This window comes from Schistocerca gregaria, chromosome 1 (genome assembly GCF_023897955.1).
Source record: "Schistocerca gregaria isolate iqSchGreg1 chromosome 1, iqSchGreg1.2, whole genome shotgun sequence".
Lineage (NCBI taxonomy): Eukaryota > Metazoa > Arthropoda > Insecta > Orthoptera > Acrididae > Schistocerca > Schistocerca gregaria.
The window spans coordinates 1,032,370,490-1,032,389,750 of NC_064920.1; the positions used below are offsets into that span (position 1 = coordinate 1,032,370,490).

General features: G+C 44.0%; 1 protein-coding gene across 1 annotated transcript in view; it reads right to left on the reverse strand.

Moving 5' to 3' along the window:
- The window catches only part of LOC126279189 (ankyrin repeat and MYND domain-containing protein 2-like), a 72,327-nt gene extending 63,409 nt beyond the window's left edge, over positions 1 to 8,918 (reverse strand). The window contains exons 1-2 of the mRNA XM_049979655.1: positions 8,354 to 8,918; positions 8,002 to 8,167 (exon numbers count right to left, since the gene is read on the reverse strand). Coding sequence (XP_049835612.1) covers positions 8,002 to 8,167; positions 8,354 to 8,554 — 367 coding nt within the window. The 5' untranslated portion in view covers positions 8,555 to 8,918. The remainder of the gene's footprint in view (positions 1 to 8,001; positions 8,168 to 8,353) is intronic.
- Between the last annotated feature and the right edge of the window lie 10,343 nt (positions 8,919 to 19,261).

Sequence of the window (19,261 nt, forward strand, 5' to 3'; positions counted from 1 at the left end):
TTCAAAGTTAAGATGTTTCCAGTGATAACTTTTTGTGTTCTAAATGTTCTGACAGAATAACAACAATGATAGTACCTGAACAATATGAAGCCTCCCAAAAGTGCAGATTTTACATTAATTGAGGAAGAATTAAATACCCTGAGTCAGTCAACTATAGAGGTAGGTGTTAGTCTTGCTAAGAAGCTGTGGTCAGTAAGTCGAATCGTAAGCTCTGTGCATCAAGAAAGTGCAGAAAAATTACTAACGCTATGGATGAATACACTACAGCAAAACTGACCACACTCTTCAAAGTAGAAATTCCATCTTCAGAAGAAAATGGGCCAAAGCACTCTTGCCAGGAATTTTTCACAAATATCAATTCAGCTGTTGAATGTTATGCATCCTACAGTGAAAACGTGCAAGTTTTAACTATTATTCCAGAGACATTTTCAAAGAAAACATTGTTGAACCTTGTTCCATTGGTATCAAAGTATATGGTAGACAAATCAAGAAATGGGAGGTCTGTAAAAAAGAGCAGATCCCTATTATGGTCATCCTGTAGAAGTAGCTCACATTCAAATAATGCGGTTATTTTATCTGGAAGATAAATGGGACTGTTCTCGCCAGAGTGCCAACAAAAAAGGCACTGTAACTGTAAAAGTTGAAGGTAAAAAAGTTGTGAAAGTGAAGAGGTAAATGACTTGCAGTATTAAAGAAACTTTTGCAATTTATAAGAGTAACTATACAACTTCACATACTGGAAGATCAAAATTTTATGCACTATGACCTGAGTGGGTAATTTTGAACCCACCTAGAGATGTCTGTTATGTGTGTACTGAGCGAATTTCGAACTTTGTGTGGTAACTTTCAAGAACTTACTGTAGCATGTGAAGTATGACATCTTGGTTGGGCATGTGAAGTCATTAGTAGTCTGTGACAAAGTGAGAGACTTGTTTGTTCCAAGAATGTGGTGACTGCCCTGGAAAGGGAGGGCTGTCTTTACAGACACTTAACCTGGAAAACGTAACAGATAACTCTGCAGAAATTACATATGTGACATGGGAGGAAAATAAACTAATTAAGAAAACTGTTGCCTTTAACAGTTTCACTGATAAACTTGGTAAATGGTCAGCGGAAGCAGTAACACACCAGCATCTCAAAAAATTGGAACAACACACTGCACAAGTGAAAAAGTGTCTACAGGCTGAAGACCTATGTTTAGTGCTTCACTGTGATTTTGCTGAGAACTGGTCTATCATTCTCCCACAATAAATACAAGAGTACAATTGGAGTAACGACCAGGTTTCAATTTTTAAAGGAGTGACATATTTTCAAAACAAGACCACAAGTGTTGCAGTTATAAGTGATGACACAGGACATGACTCAGCATGTGTTTTGCTACCAATGCGCGAAGTTCTACAACTGGAAATAGGGGACAGATGGTGGTGGTGGTTAGTGTTTAACGTCCCGTCGACAACGAGGTCATTAGAGACGGAGCGCGGTTAGGGAAGGATTGGGAAGGAAATCGGCCGTGCTCTTTCAAAGGAACCATCCCAGCATTTGCCTGAAACGATTTAGGGAAATCACGGAAAACCTAAATCAGGATGGCCGGAGACGGGATTGAACCATCGTCCTCCCGAATGCGAGTCCAGTGTGCTAACCACTGCGCACCTCGCTCGGTAATGGGGGCAGAGAAGATCATCATTATTTCTGATGGTGCTCCAAGTCATTTTAAAAATCGTTACCAGCTGTTTGAATTGAGTAAGTTGTTTGGGCCAACTGACTGGATATACAGTGCTACTGGTCATGGGAAAGGGTGTTGTGATGGTGTAGGAGGCCTGATGAAGCACCATGTTATACAGCAACCTTTGGAGACCAAATGCAGCTGTGATTAAGAATGCTGAGGAGTTTACGAGAGTCGTGAAATCTTAAACATCCACAGCCCTGTCTTTTGTCCAAAGAGGAAATCAAAGAACTCTGTGAGCAGAAAAAAAAGAACGGTCCAAGAAAACTACTCCTGTGAAAGGAATCCAGAACACAGATTTTTGGAATCAAAGTTGTGGGCGAACTCATACTGCACGCACTTTAAAGAGAAATTTGGTCGGCCAACACCTCAGAAACAGCAGGATAATATTCAGATTCACAACCTGAGAAGGGGGATGTTTGTGGCGTGTGTCTATGACTAACTGGTGGATTGCACAGATTACAGACACCAGTTATGAGTTAAACGAAATTGTAATGAACTTTATGCTACCACATGGACTAGCTGCTGGATATAGGTTTCCAGCTGAAGGACAGCAACACCACCATCAGTGCTCACTTCCTATTCACAATGTTTTGAAGCTTGTAAGTGCTCCAGTTCCTACTGGTTCAACAACAGAAAGGGATTACACTATATCAAAGGAAGATACTGAAGCAGTGAAACACACTTTTAGTTCGCTTACTGGTTAATTTCAGTACAAAACGGAGTGCACAGAACTTGTATAAATTGAACCCTTTAAGTCTCTGGACTTTTCACATACATTTTGAATCCATTTAAAATGCTTGAAAAATGAGTCTCTTACTCATATTTCAAAACTAAAATTATGTTAAATAAGGCTAGGTTTTGATTTTTATGAGTCTGTTACATGATATGTGGTAATAAAAGAGGTTTTATGTATGACAAAATTTCAATCGTTTATAAAACCTTTCCAAAACAACTTTGACAGATAAGTCAAAATGGAAGATTTCTTTGTAATGATAAAGCAATTATCTTTCAAATAAAATAAAACAACAAAATATCTAGAGCTGTTCCAGAGATACAGCATTTTAAAACTTTTTTCAAGCTTCGCATCTTCAAAACGGTATGCGCTGTGTCATCTTTGGAAGGCTATATTCAGAGCAGAAATTTTTTTGGAGGGAAAAAAAACGTGTTCCTTACTTAGGCCTTCATTTTAACATATGCTAAATTCAATAACATCCGGGACTATGAAGGTAAGAATTTTTCCTAGCCTGCCTGAATTTATATGGACTATGCGTTACGCAGCTGTGAAACTGAGCAAGAGGGCACAGCAGAAGAAATGGATTTCTCATTTTGGAAAGGGGACAGCTGATTTCCTTCACCATTGTTGTCTCATCAACATATATACCACAAAAATCGCCTTACAGTGTGTGGTAGAGGTTACATTGATCCCACTATCATTTTCACCTTTGGTGTTCCATTTCCAGTGCATGGGATTAATTACTGTCAATAAGCTTCCTTATGAGCTCTAATTTATCGCATTTTTTCATCATGGTTATTTAAAAATGGGTATGTGGGAGAAAGTAATATGTTGCCAGAACTCTACTTCAAATGTATGCTCTCTGAATTTCAACAGCAACCTTCTCCCTGTTGCACAACATCTCTATTGCAGATACTGCTACTGGAGTTTGGTGAGCATCTCTGTAACGATCTTGCATCCACTACACAATACTATGATAAAACACGACACTCTTTCTTGAATCTTCTCCCTCTCTCTCCTGTTAATCCTAGATGCCAAGGATCCCAGACTAATGACCAATACTCAAGAATCAATCAAACAAGTGCTTTGTAAGCCGTTTCTTTTGTAGATGAATTACATTTCCTTAAAATTGTGTCTGCTTTTCCTAAAACTGGTTTTATCCCACTTTAGTTCCTTCCATACAGTTACTCCCAAATCTTTAAGATTACTACAGATTATAGCAATTTTTCGCGAAAGTCTTGAACCTGGTCACAAATCTGGTATGATACTTGGTAAATTCGTATTTTCTTCATTAAGCAAGTTTGGAACTGCATCGAATGCCTTTCGGAAATCAAGGAACATGGCATCAACTGGGCACCCCTGCTCATTGTACTCTGGATTGCATGGATGAACAAAGTGGGCTCTGTTTTACAAGATCCCTGTTCACTGAATTCACATGGGTTTTTGTAGAGGAAATTTTCACTCTCTAAATACATTATAACGCTTTAGAATAGAACACTTACCATAATTCTACAGCAAATTGACATCAGTGGCATACGTCTGTAATTATGTGCATCAGTTCAACAACTCATCTTGAAAACAGGAATGACCTCGGCCTTCTCCACTCCCCCCCCCCCCCCACAATCACTCGGTACTCCTCATTGTTCCAACTACCTACAATAAACTATTACTAAAAGAAGCAAGTTCTTTCACATCGCTTTAGAATTTTACCCGGTCCAGATGCCTTTCCACTAGAGAACAATTGTAGTTGCTTTTGTATTGTGTGATATCTTATCTCATTATCTGCTGTATTACATTCTTCCACAATGAGACAATTTTTGGATTTGGTCTTGTCTACCATCTTCTGTTTTGCTGCCATTACAGTCACTGAGTGATGGAACACAGGATTTTATTCCGATTATTGACCTTATCTAAGATTGAAACTGGAACCTCTTAGGATTTTTAGTCAGATTGGTTGGCAAAATTTTATTCTTTAATTCACTGAATGCAATTCACACTGCTTTCCTTATACTCATTTTGGCTTTGTTCAGCTTTTGTTTGCCTACAAGTTTTTGGCTTCGCTTAAATCTGTGGCGGAGCTCTGCCCTTATGTTCAGTACCCAGTGACTTCCACATGAGCAGAATGTTAAACCCTCTACCCTCCTTCCTTGGGTTGGGTTGGGTTGAGGAAGGAGACCAGACAGCGAGGTCATCAGTCTCATCAGATTAAGGAAGGAAGTCAGCCGTGCCCTTTGAAAGGAACCATCCTGGCATTTGCCTGGAGCGATTTAGGGAAATCGTGGAAAACCTAAATCAGGATGGCCGGATGCGGGATTGAACCGTCGTCCTCCCAAATGCGAGTCCAGTGTCTAACCACTGCGCTACCTCACTTGGTACCCCTCCTTCCTTCCTCCAACTATTTCATGAGGGGGTCATAAATCAATTTACACATCAGACGAAACTTTTTATGTTCTTGATTGATAATGTGTTTTCAGCTTATAGGAACTCATACTGTACACCATCTGGCCTTTTGGGCAGAATGAGACAATTAATATAGAATTCAATTTCCATATTGGTAACAACTATTTTATGAACTAACATCCCCTGTCCCTATTTGTATTTCCTTCTGATGGCAAAACTTGGAATGCTTTGTGGCAAAAGAAGACCACCATTGCATTGAATATATTATTACAAAAGATACCTGTCCTCAATCAACTATAGCTGTGAGAAATACTGACATGTATGATTTGACAGCATGTGCAAACTGGTTAAGCGGAATCTAGAACATGTCCTATAATGCACTTTTGCTTATTAACATACTTCTTAGCACCCTAAAATTGCAAAGATCTTCGCTGGTTTTGCTGATATTCCACGGTCTGCCTACACACACACACATCTAAGTGTCCTGAATACTTTGACATAAATTTCCAGTGGCTAATTTGGTTCATGCTGGTACAGTGATTTATTATTTCTTTATTATATCTAGAATATTTCATGGTTTTCAACCAGAGAAAGTTAACCACAGAGCATCTAGCTCTCTCCTTTGAGAGAAAGATTGTCTCCCAAGGAGCCTAACGAACTGATGTCATTACTGAGGTGAAACAAGCAACAAGATATGAATTAAATGAAATATATCTGATGTGCTATATTTAAATTGCACTATTAATCAGTTGCTACCTTACATAATCACTATCAGTGCCACTGCGCTTCTCATTCCCTCCCTCTAATACCTTACAAGTTTTTTCCTGGTCTCTAAATAATTTTCTCGCTGTCTGTTGAACCTCAATGTGATCTGTGAAATTATCTCCATCCAAGTGTTCTTTCAACTTTTTAAATAAGTGAAAGCATCTCTAGGAGGAAGTGTATCATATGCTGTATGCTCCAAAATTTTCCCTCTGAGCCAAGTGCAGATTGTGGATTGATATAATCACACAGTAAACAAATTTCTTGCAAATGCCTTTCTTGTCATTTGTTTTCAACAGTTCAGGGCATTGCTTTGTAGTGTGACAGGAAACAGTGGCATTGATACTGTTTCCTCATGGCAAATGTTTTCATATGGAGTAACAAAATTGCCATTATTCTTTGGTGGTTAGCTGATAAATTTCCCTCAGGTGTGTGTGGTAACATCTCCCTGTTTTCCTTTGTTCTTTTCTCTCTCTCTCTCTCTCTCTCTCTCTCTCTCTCTCTCTCTCTCTCTCTCTCTCCCTCCCCCCCCCCCCCTTTTATTCTGAAGTATATGTTGGGTTAAGTTTCACTGTCTATCATAACACTATACAGACAATCATCATCTGTGACAATACAAACCATGCATCTTTTAGACAATGAATTGACTTGGCCATTAAATGGGGAAGAGGACTTTTCTCTATTGAACAGTTGCTAATCTAATCAAGTGCAGTCGAAAGCAAAATGAGTCAGATAAGAGAATCTCGCAGCATTAACATCTGAAAAACGTGATAAACTTCACCATAGATGATCACTGGAAGAACTGTCATACTGATAGCTGTGGATGATGGTCCTTGGACATTCTTCGTTAGTGGAGTAACTTCTCTGATTTATTCCAATAACAATTGCAACTCTAGTTGTGTCAAATTACAGTTTGCTTCCCTATGCCAAAATATAACAAGCAACCCACCAAATCTCCTCCATGCTTGGGACTGGGACTTGTAACTATTCCCTGTAAGTGCTTCATTTATTTTATTTATTTTTCATCTAAGAATCATCACACAGTGATATATGATTTGCCAAGGTAATAAGTGCAAATCAATAGGACAAAATATACAACACACATCATACATAAGATACTTTACGAGGATAGGGCAGGTATCCTATGGGCAGGTTGTCAACTGTAGTCTTGTCTAAGGAACCATCCCAGCATTTGCCTTAGCGATCCAGGTAAACCGTGGGGAATCCAAATCAGGATGGCCAGACAGTGCAACTTCATCCTGCCAAAAATGAGGTCAGTGCCTTCAGAGCTGCTCTGCCTTGAGTTGTAGACATTCCAGCTCACTGTACAAGTGACTCATCTCTACTAGCGATTGAACGAGTAATAAGCTCTTCAAACCGGCTTCTGTTATCACAAAGATGATCAAACTTTATTATTTAGAAGAGGTAATAGTAATATAAAGGTGTTTAGAAATAAAAGATGGCCTTTCACTGCAACATGCACTTCACTTCCAACAGAAGATTACGATATCTGTCAATAATATATGAGATAATATTCCTAGCAAAATATATTAACAAAGAATTTACAATTGCATGCATACACAAACAGACACAAGATGCATGCACTGGCAAGTAAAGCAGAAACTGAAAATGCAAAATTAGTGGCTTCTTCCCAACTTTTCAACACAATCCCTAAATGAGTAATTAAAGCCATTTCAAGGAATCATACTGTAAAAATTTTTGATTAGGGCAACACAAGACTGCCAGTAAAAATGATGGTAGCTATTGCACAAATAAACCAGGTGTAATAAAAGCTTCTCTTCAAAACTGTCTTCCATTCTGCATTCCATGAACTTTAATTTAAAGAAGGAAAACAAACATACAATGGTCAATATTTTTCTTAAAGTTTATTTATACAGACTTTTAGCCTAGAGATATATAAATGAAACTACCTTTTTTTCTGTACAGTAACAAAATATACTTGGCTGCAAAATCTTGAATGACAATATGTAGCTCACTATTTTCGTGTTCAACTGGTCATTCCTCTTACCTACAGATGCAAACTTTGATGCATGACAAATTGGAAGCAGTGAGAATTCTTTTGTGTGTGTGCGGGAGGGAGGGAGGAAGACAAGGGGGGCGGGGGGACATTGCTATTTATTGTAAAGTTATAACAGTTTAAAGTTTCGTCACATATTATGTAATTTGCGCTACACCACGGTTACTTATACAAACTTTGAACAAATTACCTACAAAACTGCCACGCTAGAAATAACTGCTGTTAAGTTCGGGAAACACAGACATAAAGATACCAGACGAAGCATAGCATGGCGTCTATTACTAAAAATAATGTAATGTTAACCTAATGAGATCAGTTGTGTAAACAATCGAAGTTCGTTACCAACAAATGCGGCCATTTGTGAAGCTGTTCTTCCAACTGTATTGGTTGCATGACTCTTGGCCCCTGCCATGAGCAATAAGCGACATAACTCTGCGTTCCCTGACAACGCCGCAAAGTGTAACGCAGTGTAGCCATGCTCATGTTTTCCAGAATTTACGTCGGCCCCCTGGAAATTTGTTAATAAAGAAAACATGTCAAAAATCTAAAATTTTTAAATTTTGATTGATAACACCTACACGATTAGTTTGATTGTGAACACAGAAACAAAAATTCTGCCACCTGCTCTGCTCTAAATATTCGATTAAGACTGACAGCTGATTCAAAACCGCGTCTGCACTGTGTTGACACTTACCTGATCCAATAACATTTGCACCATTTCCTTGTTTCCTTTGTATGCAGCATGTTGAAGTGGCGTCATACCATTTTCATCAAATACGTCAGGTTTCATTTTGTATTGTAATAGAAGGCTTTTTAAGCCGTCTGCGTCATTATTTGCAATTTTTTCAAATACTTCTTTCTCCGCCTCACTCGTACCGCCGCACTCAGATGCCATTGCTATCAAAGTAGTTCAATCACAGAACTTCCTCACCTGCTCTAGCTGGAAACATTACTTTCATCAATTTCTTGACGATTGCTACGTTTACGTAGGACACAATTTCCAGCAGACGAATACCGAATTTTGGAAACCGTTTTTCGCTTTCGTGTTTACATGTTTAGCTTGTTTACATGTTCAGCTGGTTTTCCATCCTCAGCCGCCACTCGAGGCTACAAAGACAGAAGTTTAAGAGATCAAGTATTGTCTGCGATTATGCCATAGTTTGCACTTACCCCCCCCCCCCCCGCCCCTTTATATATATATATATATAGCCCTCCACTCCCCTTGTACTGACCGCCACGAGGCCACCTCACCGTTCATGACGCTGACACTCTTCTTCGCGTTGGAGACAAGCTCTTCCTCGCCGGAGACATGAACGCAAGGCGCCAGATCTGGAATTCGCGGACACGGCGGAACATCAGTGGGAGGCGTCTTTATCACGCTGCCGAGAGGGCACGATCTTTCCTCTATGGACCTGACGAGCCAACGCACTATCCTCCAAATGGCAATGCTCCAGATGTCGTGGACATTTGTCTTGCCAAAGGCATAAACTGGTTTGTCACACCAGAAGTACTCCATACCATGTACTCCGACCACCTGCCAGTGCTCTTCCAACTCCACTTCCATCCACTTCCTCATGCAGCCAAGCTCGACACCAGGAAGACCAACTGTCCACATTTCCAGCAGCTTGTTATGGATCACCTCCCAGAAGAGCCACCATCGTTAGACACAGACGTCAATGCTGCTCTCGACACTCTGAACACGGCTCTTACCATAGCTGTCATTAACTCCACGCCGCCTCCAAGGATCTCCACTGTGGCAGCCCCAGCTCTCCCTGCAGACATCCAGGATCTCATCCGGGAACGAAATCGCCTAAACAGTGTTTGGCATGAAACACGGCAGCCTCAGCTGAAGCGTCGAATCAACAATCTACGCCACACTATCAAGGCTGCACTTGCTGCTCATTGTATACGCCAATGGGAGGAGAAGCTTGCCTCAGTTGATCCTGGGAATGATACGTGTGGGATTGTCTGTTCCCTCACTCGGCATCGCCCACAACTGCCGCCACTCACTACCACGGATGGACCTGCCTTCACGCCTGCGGCTAAAGCAGAGGCATTGGCAACGACTTTCGAGGCAAACTTCCGGCCACTTGTGGAACCAGTTAAACTGGGGAACGTCCAAACGGTCGAGACCAGACTTGCTGCCTTCCTCGATGGTGGCCATGGTGACATCACAATTGTATCGACGTCTGAACAGGAGGTTACTGAACACATTAGATGGTTGCCCCATGAGAAGGCCCCAGGACATTACAATGTTGATGGGAGAGTCCTCCACATGCTGCCCAGACTAGCCATCTTGTATGTAGTAGCTCTCTTCAGCGCCATCTTTGAGCAAATGCAGTTTCCTGAAGCATGGAAGAAGGCTGTCGTTGTGGCGGTCCCGAAGCCAGGCAGAAACAGGACCTTACCGACGTTGAGCAAAGTGTTTGAGAGAATCCTACTCTCCAGGTTCGGCTGGCTGCTTCATCAGGACAACATCATTCCACGGGAGCAGTTCGGATTTCGTCAGCATCACTCTACTACTCAGCAGTTAGTCCACGTCGTCGAGGAGGCAACACTGGCCTTCAACAACCGGGAGTTTTGCGGCCTTGTCCTGCTTGATGTGTCAATGGCTTTTGGCACCATATGGCACCAAGGCCTTCACTACAAGCTGTTCCACCTTGGCATCCCATAGTGCTTCGTACGCCTCCTTGCCAGCTACTTCAAGGCGCCATCTATGCAGATGACACAGCACTCTTCTCGCGACATCGGAACATTACTGCTGTCCTCCGACGTTTACAAACAGCACTGCAAGACCTCAAGCGTTGGACTGCCGACTGGAGATTCGGCTTCAACGCCACCAAGACGCAGGGGATGATACTTACCCGCCGTCGCCCACCTGATGCGCAACCACTGGTTCTTTGTAACCAGTCCATCACTTGGACAATTACTGCCACCTACCTTGGAGTCCTCCTCAATCGCCAGCTTACCTGGAAGGCTCACATCGCCACTGCTCGCCAGACGGCGTCTCAGAGGGCCGGGGCATTATACCCCATGCTCAATGCAACCTCCTCGCTCCCAGTCAACAATGGTCTACACCGGTACCGCACCTGCATCTGTCCAGTCATGGATTATGCCTGTGAACTCTGGGGAAACGCTGCTCCCTCGCACATACAGAAGCTCCAACAACTACAAAACAAGATTTTGCGATGCATCTACCATGTACCAAACGACTTTCTTCACTGTGTCCTTCACGAAGCTGAAGAAGAACCCCTAGTAAAGGAGCGATTTCAAGAAGCGGTGCGCCGGTTTTACAACACCACCCGCACTTCCGACAACCCACTCGTCCAGCAGCTAAGACGACCAAATGACAGTCACGACCACTAAAGGCCTGTTGCCCTGATCGAATAGACAGGTCAGCATAGAAGCTTCACCACCACCTACTCCTCTGCAAGACTAACACCATCAAACAAGATGTCCACCACGACCTACAATCCACAGCAGTGGTAGGAAATTCCAGATAGACTTGGACTACTCAACACCCAGTCCAGAAGATATGAAGCCGCACGCTCCCACACAGGCATGATGAGCAGCACGAAAGGTCTACTGTCATTTATGCATAGTGGTTAGTGTTCATTAAATGAGGTCTTCACTGGGTATGGGTACTGCGATGTTTTCGTACATCTGTTTATGATTAACCTTTAATACACGCTCATCTGGAGATAGATTGGGTCGAAAACTGAATGAACGTTAGTGGTTTGGACGTTAGAGCGGAAAAAATGCCAAGGCAAGAGCCAAAGGAAAGTCGTGCCGAGTAGCAGTAACAGTAGCGGACTGCTTACTACCTGCGACAGATCATGCAAAGGTTAGGTAAGTTAGTAGTGAGTATCATGCAGGCGGATACCTTTGACGTTGTGAGGCGTTGTCACTCGGCAGTTGCAGCTGAGCACTGGAGTTGTCATCTCGCGCAGCATCAGCACACCTGTAACAGTTTAGTTCATCATTTGTTAGTGTCCAATAGGCCATTACCAGATTGTTTGTCATTACCACTTGTTTATGCGTTAGTGTGCGAGTTTATTGGCATCCATGCTGTTGCCTGTTGCTTGACTGTGATAGCAGCTGGCATGTCCACTCAGTATTGTTGATGTGCATTGGCTCACAGATGTTGTCGCTTGTAAGTGTTAGATCATAATAGGTGGTTAGCGCTAGCTAGCAGTGTCTTTGGTCACTTATGCTTCCATCTATGATTGTGATCATAGTTCCTCAGAGTAAGGATGAGAGGATTGTTCGAGTGTCTCGAGTTCCTGTACAGTCATGTGGTGAGTTTTTAAAATTTTTTCTTGATGCTTTCAAGGCATTAGTCATTGTGAAGATCTGTGGTGCGAATGTAGTGTGGAGCTTCACTAATGACATGGTAGCACTTTCTGTTGTAGGATCTGCCGATGTGTAGGAGTGGCATATCCCCAGACAAGAGCTGAATACATCATCTGAGGTCTGATCGGTGTCATGTATATGGATCTTGCTACTCTTCTATTTAGTGTACTTTCCCTGTTCAGCATTGGGTAAATTTGTTTGAACCTCACATCCACTCTGTTGGCTATGTATTCTGTGTGTCCCCCACCCCACCCCCACCCCAATCCAGGTAGATACCAGGGTATCTAACTTTCTCTTGGAAACGTACTGGGCGTGCATGTAGTATTACCAGTCTACAATGCTGATGTTTGCGCTATAGTTTCAGTCTGCGTGTGAACAGAACTGCTTCACATTTGTCAAAGTTTACTTTAATATGTCATCATTCTAACCAAGGCTCAGCCGTTCTGAGTGTTGTCTGTAATTGCGAATTTATGTTCGACAGTTTTAAGTCTTGTTGCAAGGATAGCTGTGCCATCCACATAGATAGCTAACAGCATGTTTTGTGTTGCTGGTGGATCGTTATGCTAGAGGCAGAACAAGATTGGCCCCAGTATGTTTACCAGGGATACTCCAGCTTGAATACCGTGTCATTTCAATTGTTTTCAGTGGTGAAACATCTGTTGCTGAGATATGAGTGTACGAACCTTCCAGGGAAACCAGCATTGCTTAGTTTGCATATGAGGCCGTTGGGCCACTGATGGTTGAAAGCTTTTTTGATGCCCAGGAGCACAGCCCCTGTGCTTTTGTTCGTGTTATAGCTATGTATTGTGATTCCTAACGCCAAATTGCTCTGGTCTTAGGGGGTCATTCACGAAGTGAAGCATTTTAGTATTACGTGCTCTGAGTGAGCACAGCAGACTGATGGGTAGGTAATTTTGTGGGAGGGAGTGGTCTTTCCCTGGCTTCCTAAACATCAGGACCTTAGCCACCTTCTAAAAGTCAGGGACGTATTGGTGTTATAAGATGTCATTCATTATGTGTGTAAGGTATTCTACAGCTCTATCCATTAACTCCTGGAGAACACGGTTTTGAGTGCCATCAGGACCAGGAGCTTTCCTAGCATTCGAATGCTTGACAGCACATGTGATTTGGTTTGTGCTAGTATGTGTGATCTCATTGCATGTGGGCCTGGTTACAAGTCGTGTAACCTCCTAGTCGGTTTCAAGGGTGAATACTGCGTCTGATGGAACCAGAACTGGCCTGCAAAACACTATAAGTATTGTGGCGATAAGCTCTGCCTTGTCCTTCGCCATGTATGCAGTGCTGTCTGGGTCTTGTAAAGTAGGAATGTAGTATTTCTCCCTGGTAATATGTCTGGATAGATTCCACATGCCAGGATGTACGGCCGGCCGGAGTGGCCGTGGGGTTCTAGGCGCTACAGTCTGGAGCCGAGCGATCGCTCCAGTGACAGATTCGAATCCTGCCTTTGGCATGGATATGTGTGACGTCCTTAGGTTAGTTAGGCTTACTTAGTTCTAAGTTCTAGGCGACTGATGACCTCAGATGTTAAGTCGCATAGTGCTCAGAGCCATTTGAAACATTTGAACCTGGATGTGTGACATCTAGCCCTGTGAGTTTTTCCCCCACTGTTCGTTTCTAAATGTTTGTATTTTCTCCCGTATTAGTGCCTGTAGTCTGTTAACAAGCAGTTTATAGAACGGACGCCTGGTATACTGTCAGTATCTACTGAGGTAGTTAGTCATTGAGATAAGGCCTAGGATCTCCTGGGGCAGGGCTGTCGAGTGTTGTTAAGGTATTGGTGTGAAATGGCGTCCGACATTGCGTCTTGGACAACAGTAGAGAGAACCTCCCCTGCCTCATCCATTTGTTGTTTGTTGTTAATTTCATCTACATCTACATCCATTCTCCGCAAGCCACCTGACGGTGTGTGGCGGAGGGTATCCTGAGTACCTCTATCGGTTCTCCCTTCTATTCCAGTCTCGTATTGTTCGTGGAAAGGAAGATTGTCGGTATGCTTCTGTGTGGGCTCTAATCTCTCTGATTTTATCCTCGCGAGATATACGTAGGAGGGAGCAATATACTGCTTGACTCTTCGGTGAAGGTATGTTCTCTAAACTTAAACAAAAGCCCGTACCGAGATACTGAGCGTCTTTCCTGCCGAGTCTTCCACTGGAGTTTATCTATCATCTCCATAACGCTTTCGCGATTACTAAATGTTCCTGTAACGAAGCGTGCTGCTCTCCATTGCATCTTCTCTATCTCTTCTATCAACCCTATCTTGTACGGATCCCACACTGCTGAGCAGTATTCAAGCAGTGGGCGAACAACCTAACCTACTTCCTTTGTTTTCGGATTGCATTTCCTTAGGATTCTTCCAATGAATCTCAGTCTGGCATCTGCTTTACGGACGATCAACTTTATATGATCATTCCATTTTAAATCACTCCTAATGCGTACTCCCAGATAATTTATGGAGTTAACTGCTTCCAGTTGCTGACCTGCTACTTTGTAGCTAAATGATAAGTGATCTATCTTTCTATGTATTCGCAGCACATTACACTTGTCTACATTGAGATTCAATTGCCATTTCCTGCACCATGCGTCAATTCGCTGCAGATCCTCCTGCATTTCAGTACAATTTTCCATTGTTACAACCTCTCGATACACCACAGCATCATCTGCAAAAAGCCTCAGTGAACTTCCAATGTCATCCACCAGGTCATTTATGTATATTGTGAATAGCAACGGTCCTATGACACTCCCCTGCAGCACACCTGAAATCACTCTAACTTCGGAAGACTTCTCTCCATTGAGAATGACATGCTGCGTTCTGTTATCTAGGAACTCCTCTATCCAGTCACACAATTGGTCTGATAGTCCATATGCTCTTACTTTGTTCATTAAACGACTGTGGGGAACTGTATCGAACGTCTTGCGGAAGTCAAGAAACAGGGCATCTACCCGTGAACCCGTGTCTATGGCCCTCTGAGTCTCGTGGACGAATAGCGCGAGCTGGGTTTCACACGACCGTCTTTTTCGAAACCCATGCTGATTCCTACAGAGTAGATTTCTTGTCTCCAGAAAAGTCATTATACTCGAACATAATACGTGTTCCAAAATTCTACAACTGATAGACGTTAGAGATATAGGTCTATAGTTCTGCACATCTGTTCGACGTCCCCTCTTGAAAACGGGGATGACCTGTGCCCTTTTCCAATCCTTTGGAACGCTACGCTCTTCTAGAGACCTACAGTACACCGCTGCGAGAAGGGGGGCAAGTTCCTTTGCGTACTCTGTGTAAAATCGAACTGGTATCCCATCAGCTCCAGCGGTCTTTCCTCTTTTGAGCGATTTTAATTGTTTCTCTATCCCTCTGTCGTCTATTTCGATATTTACCATTTTGTCATCTGTGCGACAATCTAGAGAAGGAACTACAGTGGAGTCTTCCTCTGTGAAACAGCTTTTCGTGAGTGTCTAGACTACGACTATCAAGCGTTTCTTTGAACAGAGTTCAGTTCTCTTGCTTGTAATTCATTATTCTGCTTGGTTCCGTGGCCTGCAGTATTTTTTTTTCGCTATAAAGTGTTACAGGCACGTGGTCTGAGTCCAGATCGTTTTCAATCATCAGACCTGAGTCGGGCATGTGCGGGCATGTATGTAGGGACATCTGGCCCTAGTATAATATACACTCCTGGAAATTGAAATAAGAACACCGTGAATTCATTGTCCCAGGAAGGGGAAACTTTATTGACACATTCCTGGGGTCAGATACATCACATGATCACACTGACAGAACCACAGGCACATAGACACAGGCAACAGAGCATGCACAATGTCGGCACTAGTACAGTGTATATCAACCTTTCGCAGCAATGCAGGCTGCTATTCTCCCATGGAGACGATCGTAGAGATGCTGGATATAGTCCTGTGGAACGGCTTGCCATGCCATTTCCACCTGGCGCCTCAGTTGGAGCAGCGTTCGTGCTAGACGTGCAGACCACGTGAGACGACGCTTCATCCAGTCCCAAACATGCTCAATGGGGGACAGATCCGGAGATCTTGCTGGCCAGGGTAGTTGACTTACACCTTCTAGAGCACGTTGGGTGGCACGGGATACATGCGGACGTGCATTGTCCTGTTGGAACAGCAAGTTCCCTTGCCGGTCTAGGAATGGTAGAACGATGGGTTCGATGACGGTTTGGATGTACCGTGCACTATTCAGTGTCCCCTCGACGATCACCAGAGGCGTACGGCCAGTGTAGGAGATCGCTCCCCACACCATGATGCCGGGTGTTGGCCCTGTGTGCCCCAGTCGTATGCAGTCCTGATTGTGGCGCTCACCTGTACGGCGCCTAACACGCATACGACCATCATTGGCACCAAGGTAGAAGCGACTCTCATCGCTGAAGACGACACGTCTCCATTCGTCCCTCCATTCACGCCTGTCGCGACACCACTGGAGGCGGGCTGCACGATGTTGGAGCGTGAGCGGAAGACGGCCTAACGGTGTGCGGGACCGTGGCCCAGCTTCATGGAGACGGTTGCGAATGGTCCTCGCCGATACCCCAGGAGCAACAGTGTCCCTAATTTGCTGGGAAGTGGCGGTGCGGTCCCCTACGGCACTGCGTAGGATCCTACAGTCTTGGCGTGCATCCGTCCGTCGCTGCGGTCCGGTCCCAGGTCGACGGGCACGTGCACCTTCCGCCGACCACTGGCGACAACATAGATGTACTGTGGAGACCTCACGCCCCACGTGTTGAGCAATTCGGCGGTACGTCCACCCAGCCTCCTGCATGCCCACTATACGCCCTCGCTCAAAGTCCGTCAACTGCACATACGGTTCACGTCCACGCTGTCGCGGCATGCTACCAGTGTTAAAGACTGCGATGGAGCTCCGTATGCCACGGCAAACTGGCTGACACTGACGGCGGCGGTGCACAAATGCTGCGCAGCTAGCGCCATTCGACGGCCAACACCGCGGTTCCTGGTGTGTCCACTGTGCCGTGCGTGTGATCATTGCTTGTACAGCCCTTTCGCAGTGTCCGGAGCAAGTATGGTGGGTCTGACACATCGGTGTCAATGTGTTCTTTTTTCCATTTCCAGGAGTGTAGTTTTGGCCTAGTGCATGTTCGCATACTTTCTCGCATTTGAAGGTACGTATTCGCGAATTCCAGTCGGGGTGTTTTGCATTTAAATCTCCATTGGCGATTACCCACAGTGATATGCTAAGAACTGTGCTGATATTGCGTGTTACTATGTTCTTAGGTGAGTAGTAAAGTGATACCAGTGTGGTGTTAGCACCACTGAACTTGACCATAATGGTTATGGCCTTTTCAGTGGTCAAGCAGTTCTAGGCGCTTCAGTCCAGAACCGCGCGGCTGCTACGGTCGCAGGTTCTAATCATGTCTTGGACATGGATGTGTGTGATGTCCTTAGATTAGTTAGGTTTAAGTAGTTCTAAGTTCTAGGGGACTGATGACCTCAGATGTTAAGTCCCATAGTGATTAGAGCCATTTGTCATGGCCTCTAGTCTGTGAAGTGTAGAGATCTCGATGTTCATGTGTTCTATGTCTTTATGTATGATGATGGCTTTCCCAACCCCATTCCTGCCATCCACTCGGTGGTACAATAGACACAGTAACTTGGGTGTTCAGTTGTTTGTGAGATACAAGCAGCATCTCGTTCACAAGAAGAATTTGGGTGCTCTTTTGCTCTGTCAATGTGACCAGTTTGGTTCTTTTTAATAAGATCTTGTTGGCATTGTAAAACAGGATCTTTGAAGTAGTGTTAAAATTTGCATTACAAGGCTGGTGTGGTGTGTTATCCATGGATTGTCGTAAATGATGGAGTGAGGACAGTTTGCATGTTAATCCAGTTAACTGAGCCTGATATGAACTGTGTGAAGAGTGTGTGGCACACCCCATAATTTTCATGATTATTTCAGTGTATGTGAGTCCGGGGAATAATGTCTCCACTAAACTTCCGAGTGTTATGTTGATTTTGGAAGTGTCAGAGTGTGGGTTATTGGGCTATCAGTGGTGTTGGCGGCCATTGATGCATGTGTTGGCGTCAGGCTTGGTCTGGCTTGTGATTCAGCTGTTTATGGAGTTGTTGTGAGTGAGTGGACGTGTACTGTGGGTCGTTGGGTTGGTGTCCGAGTTGTGTATCTGTGTATTTGTGTCTTGTTGTCTGCGTTCTTATTGTGTTGTATTTGTGTTCCCTTTGTTCCAGTTGTTTCTCTTCTGCCATCTTCTCTGTGGCTAAGACTGTCCCTGTGTGAGTGTCTTTTCTGTGGCCTATGGTGGGCTGCAATCCATGGTCTAGAGGCGGTTGTTATTTGTGTCCTGTGGAGTAACTGATGGGAGTGTGGTGTTGGGTATTGTCTGACTTGGCTGTGTGTCTGATGCTAGAGGAGTTTTCTGTGTGCATGTGCAGCTCTGAGGTTCCTCTACCCCGCCCCCCCCCCCCTCCCCACATGTTTCTGGGGGTTCCAGCTACCATTCCAGCAAAGCATATTCTGTGATGGCGATATGTTTGATGTGTTTTGCTGTTTTACATCTCAGAGCCTTATCGTAAGCTATGTACCCCTGTAGTTGGCTGGATGGGCCCCTTCACAGTTGGCCCATTTGCATTGTGCTGTTTGAGGAAGTTTTCACTTTGTGTTGTGTGGCCACCATAGAATTTGTGGCAGCAGGTGGCCAGCTATATAGTGGCTGGCCACTGAGGGGGAACACAGCTAACCTCTTGATAGTTGTTATACACTATGGAGCAAGTAGAGAGTAGAAGCGAACTCTGCATGACATCACTCGTGGTCACCTGTACATATGTTGCAATGTCTGCTACAAGGCTTGGAGCAGAATGTTTGATTTGTCTGACATGGTGAACCCTCTGAACAATCACTCTTGTCACGAAAGCCGCGCGCGATTAGTCGAGCGGTCTGAGGCGCTGCAGTAATGAACTGTGCAGCTGGTCCTGGAGCAGGTTCGAGTCCTCCATCGGGCGTGTGTGTGTGTGTTTGTCCTTAGGATAATTTAGGTTAAGTAGTGTGTAAGCTTAGGGACTGATGACCTTAGCAGTTAAGTCCCATACGATTTGACATGCATTTGAACATTTGAACTTTGTCACGAAACGAGGAGCTCCTCTAATGAACGGAAATTTACTTCTTTCAGAACAAGTGAAGATTAGAGGGGCTGGGGAGGTGACTCGGCCTTCACACTGGACCCTGTAAATTCTGCAGCAGTTTTGGTGC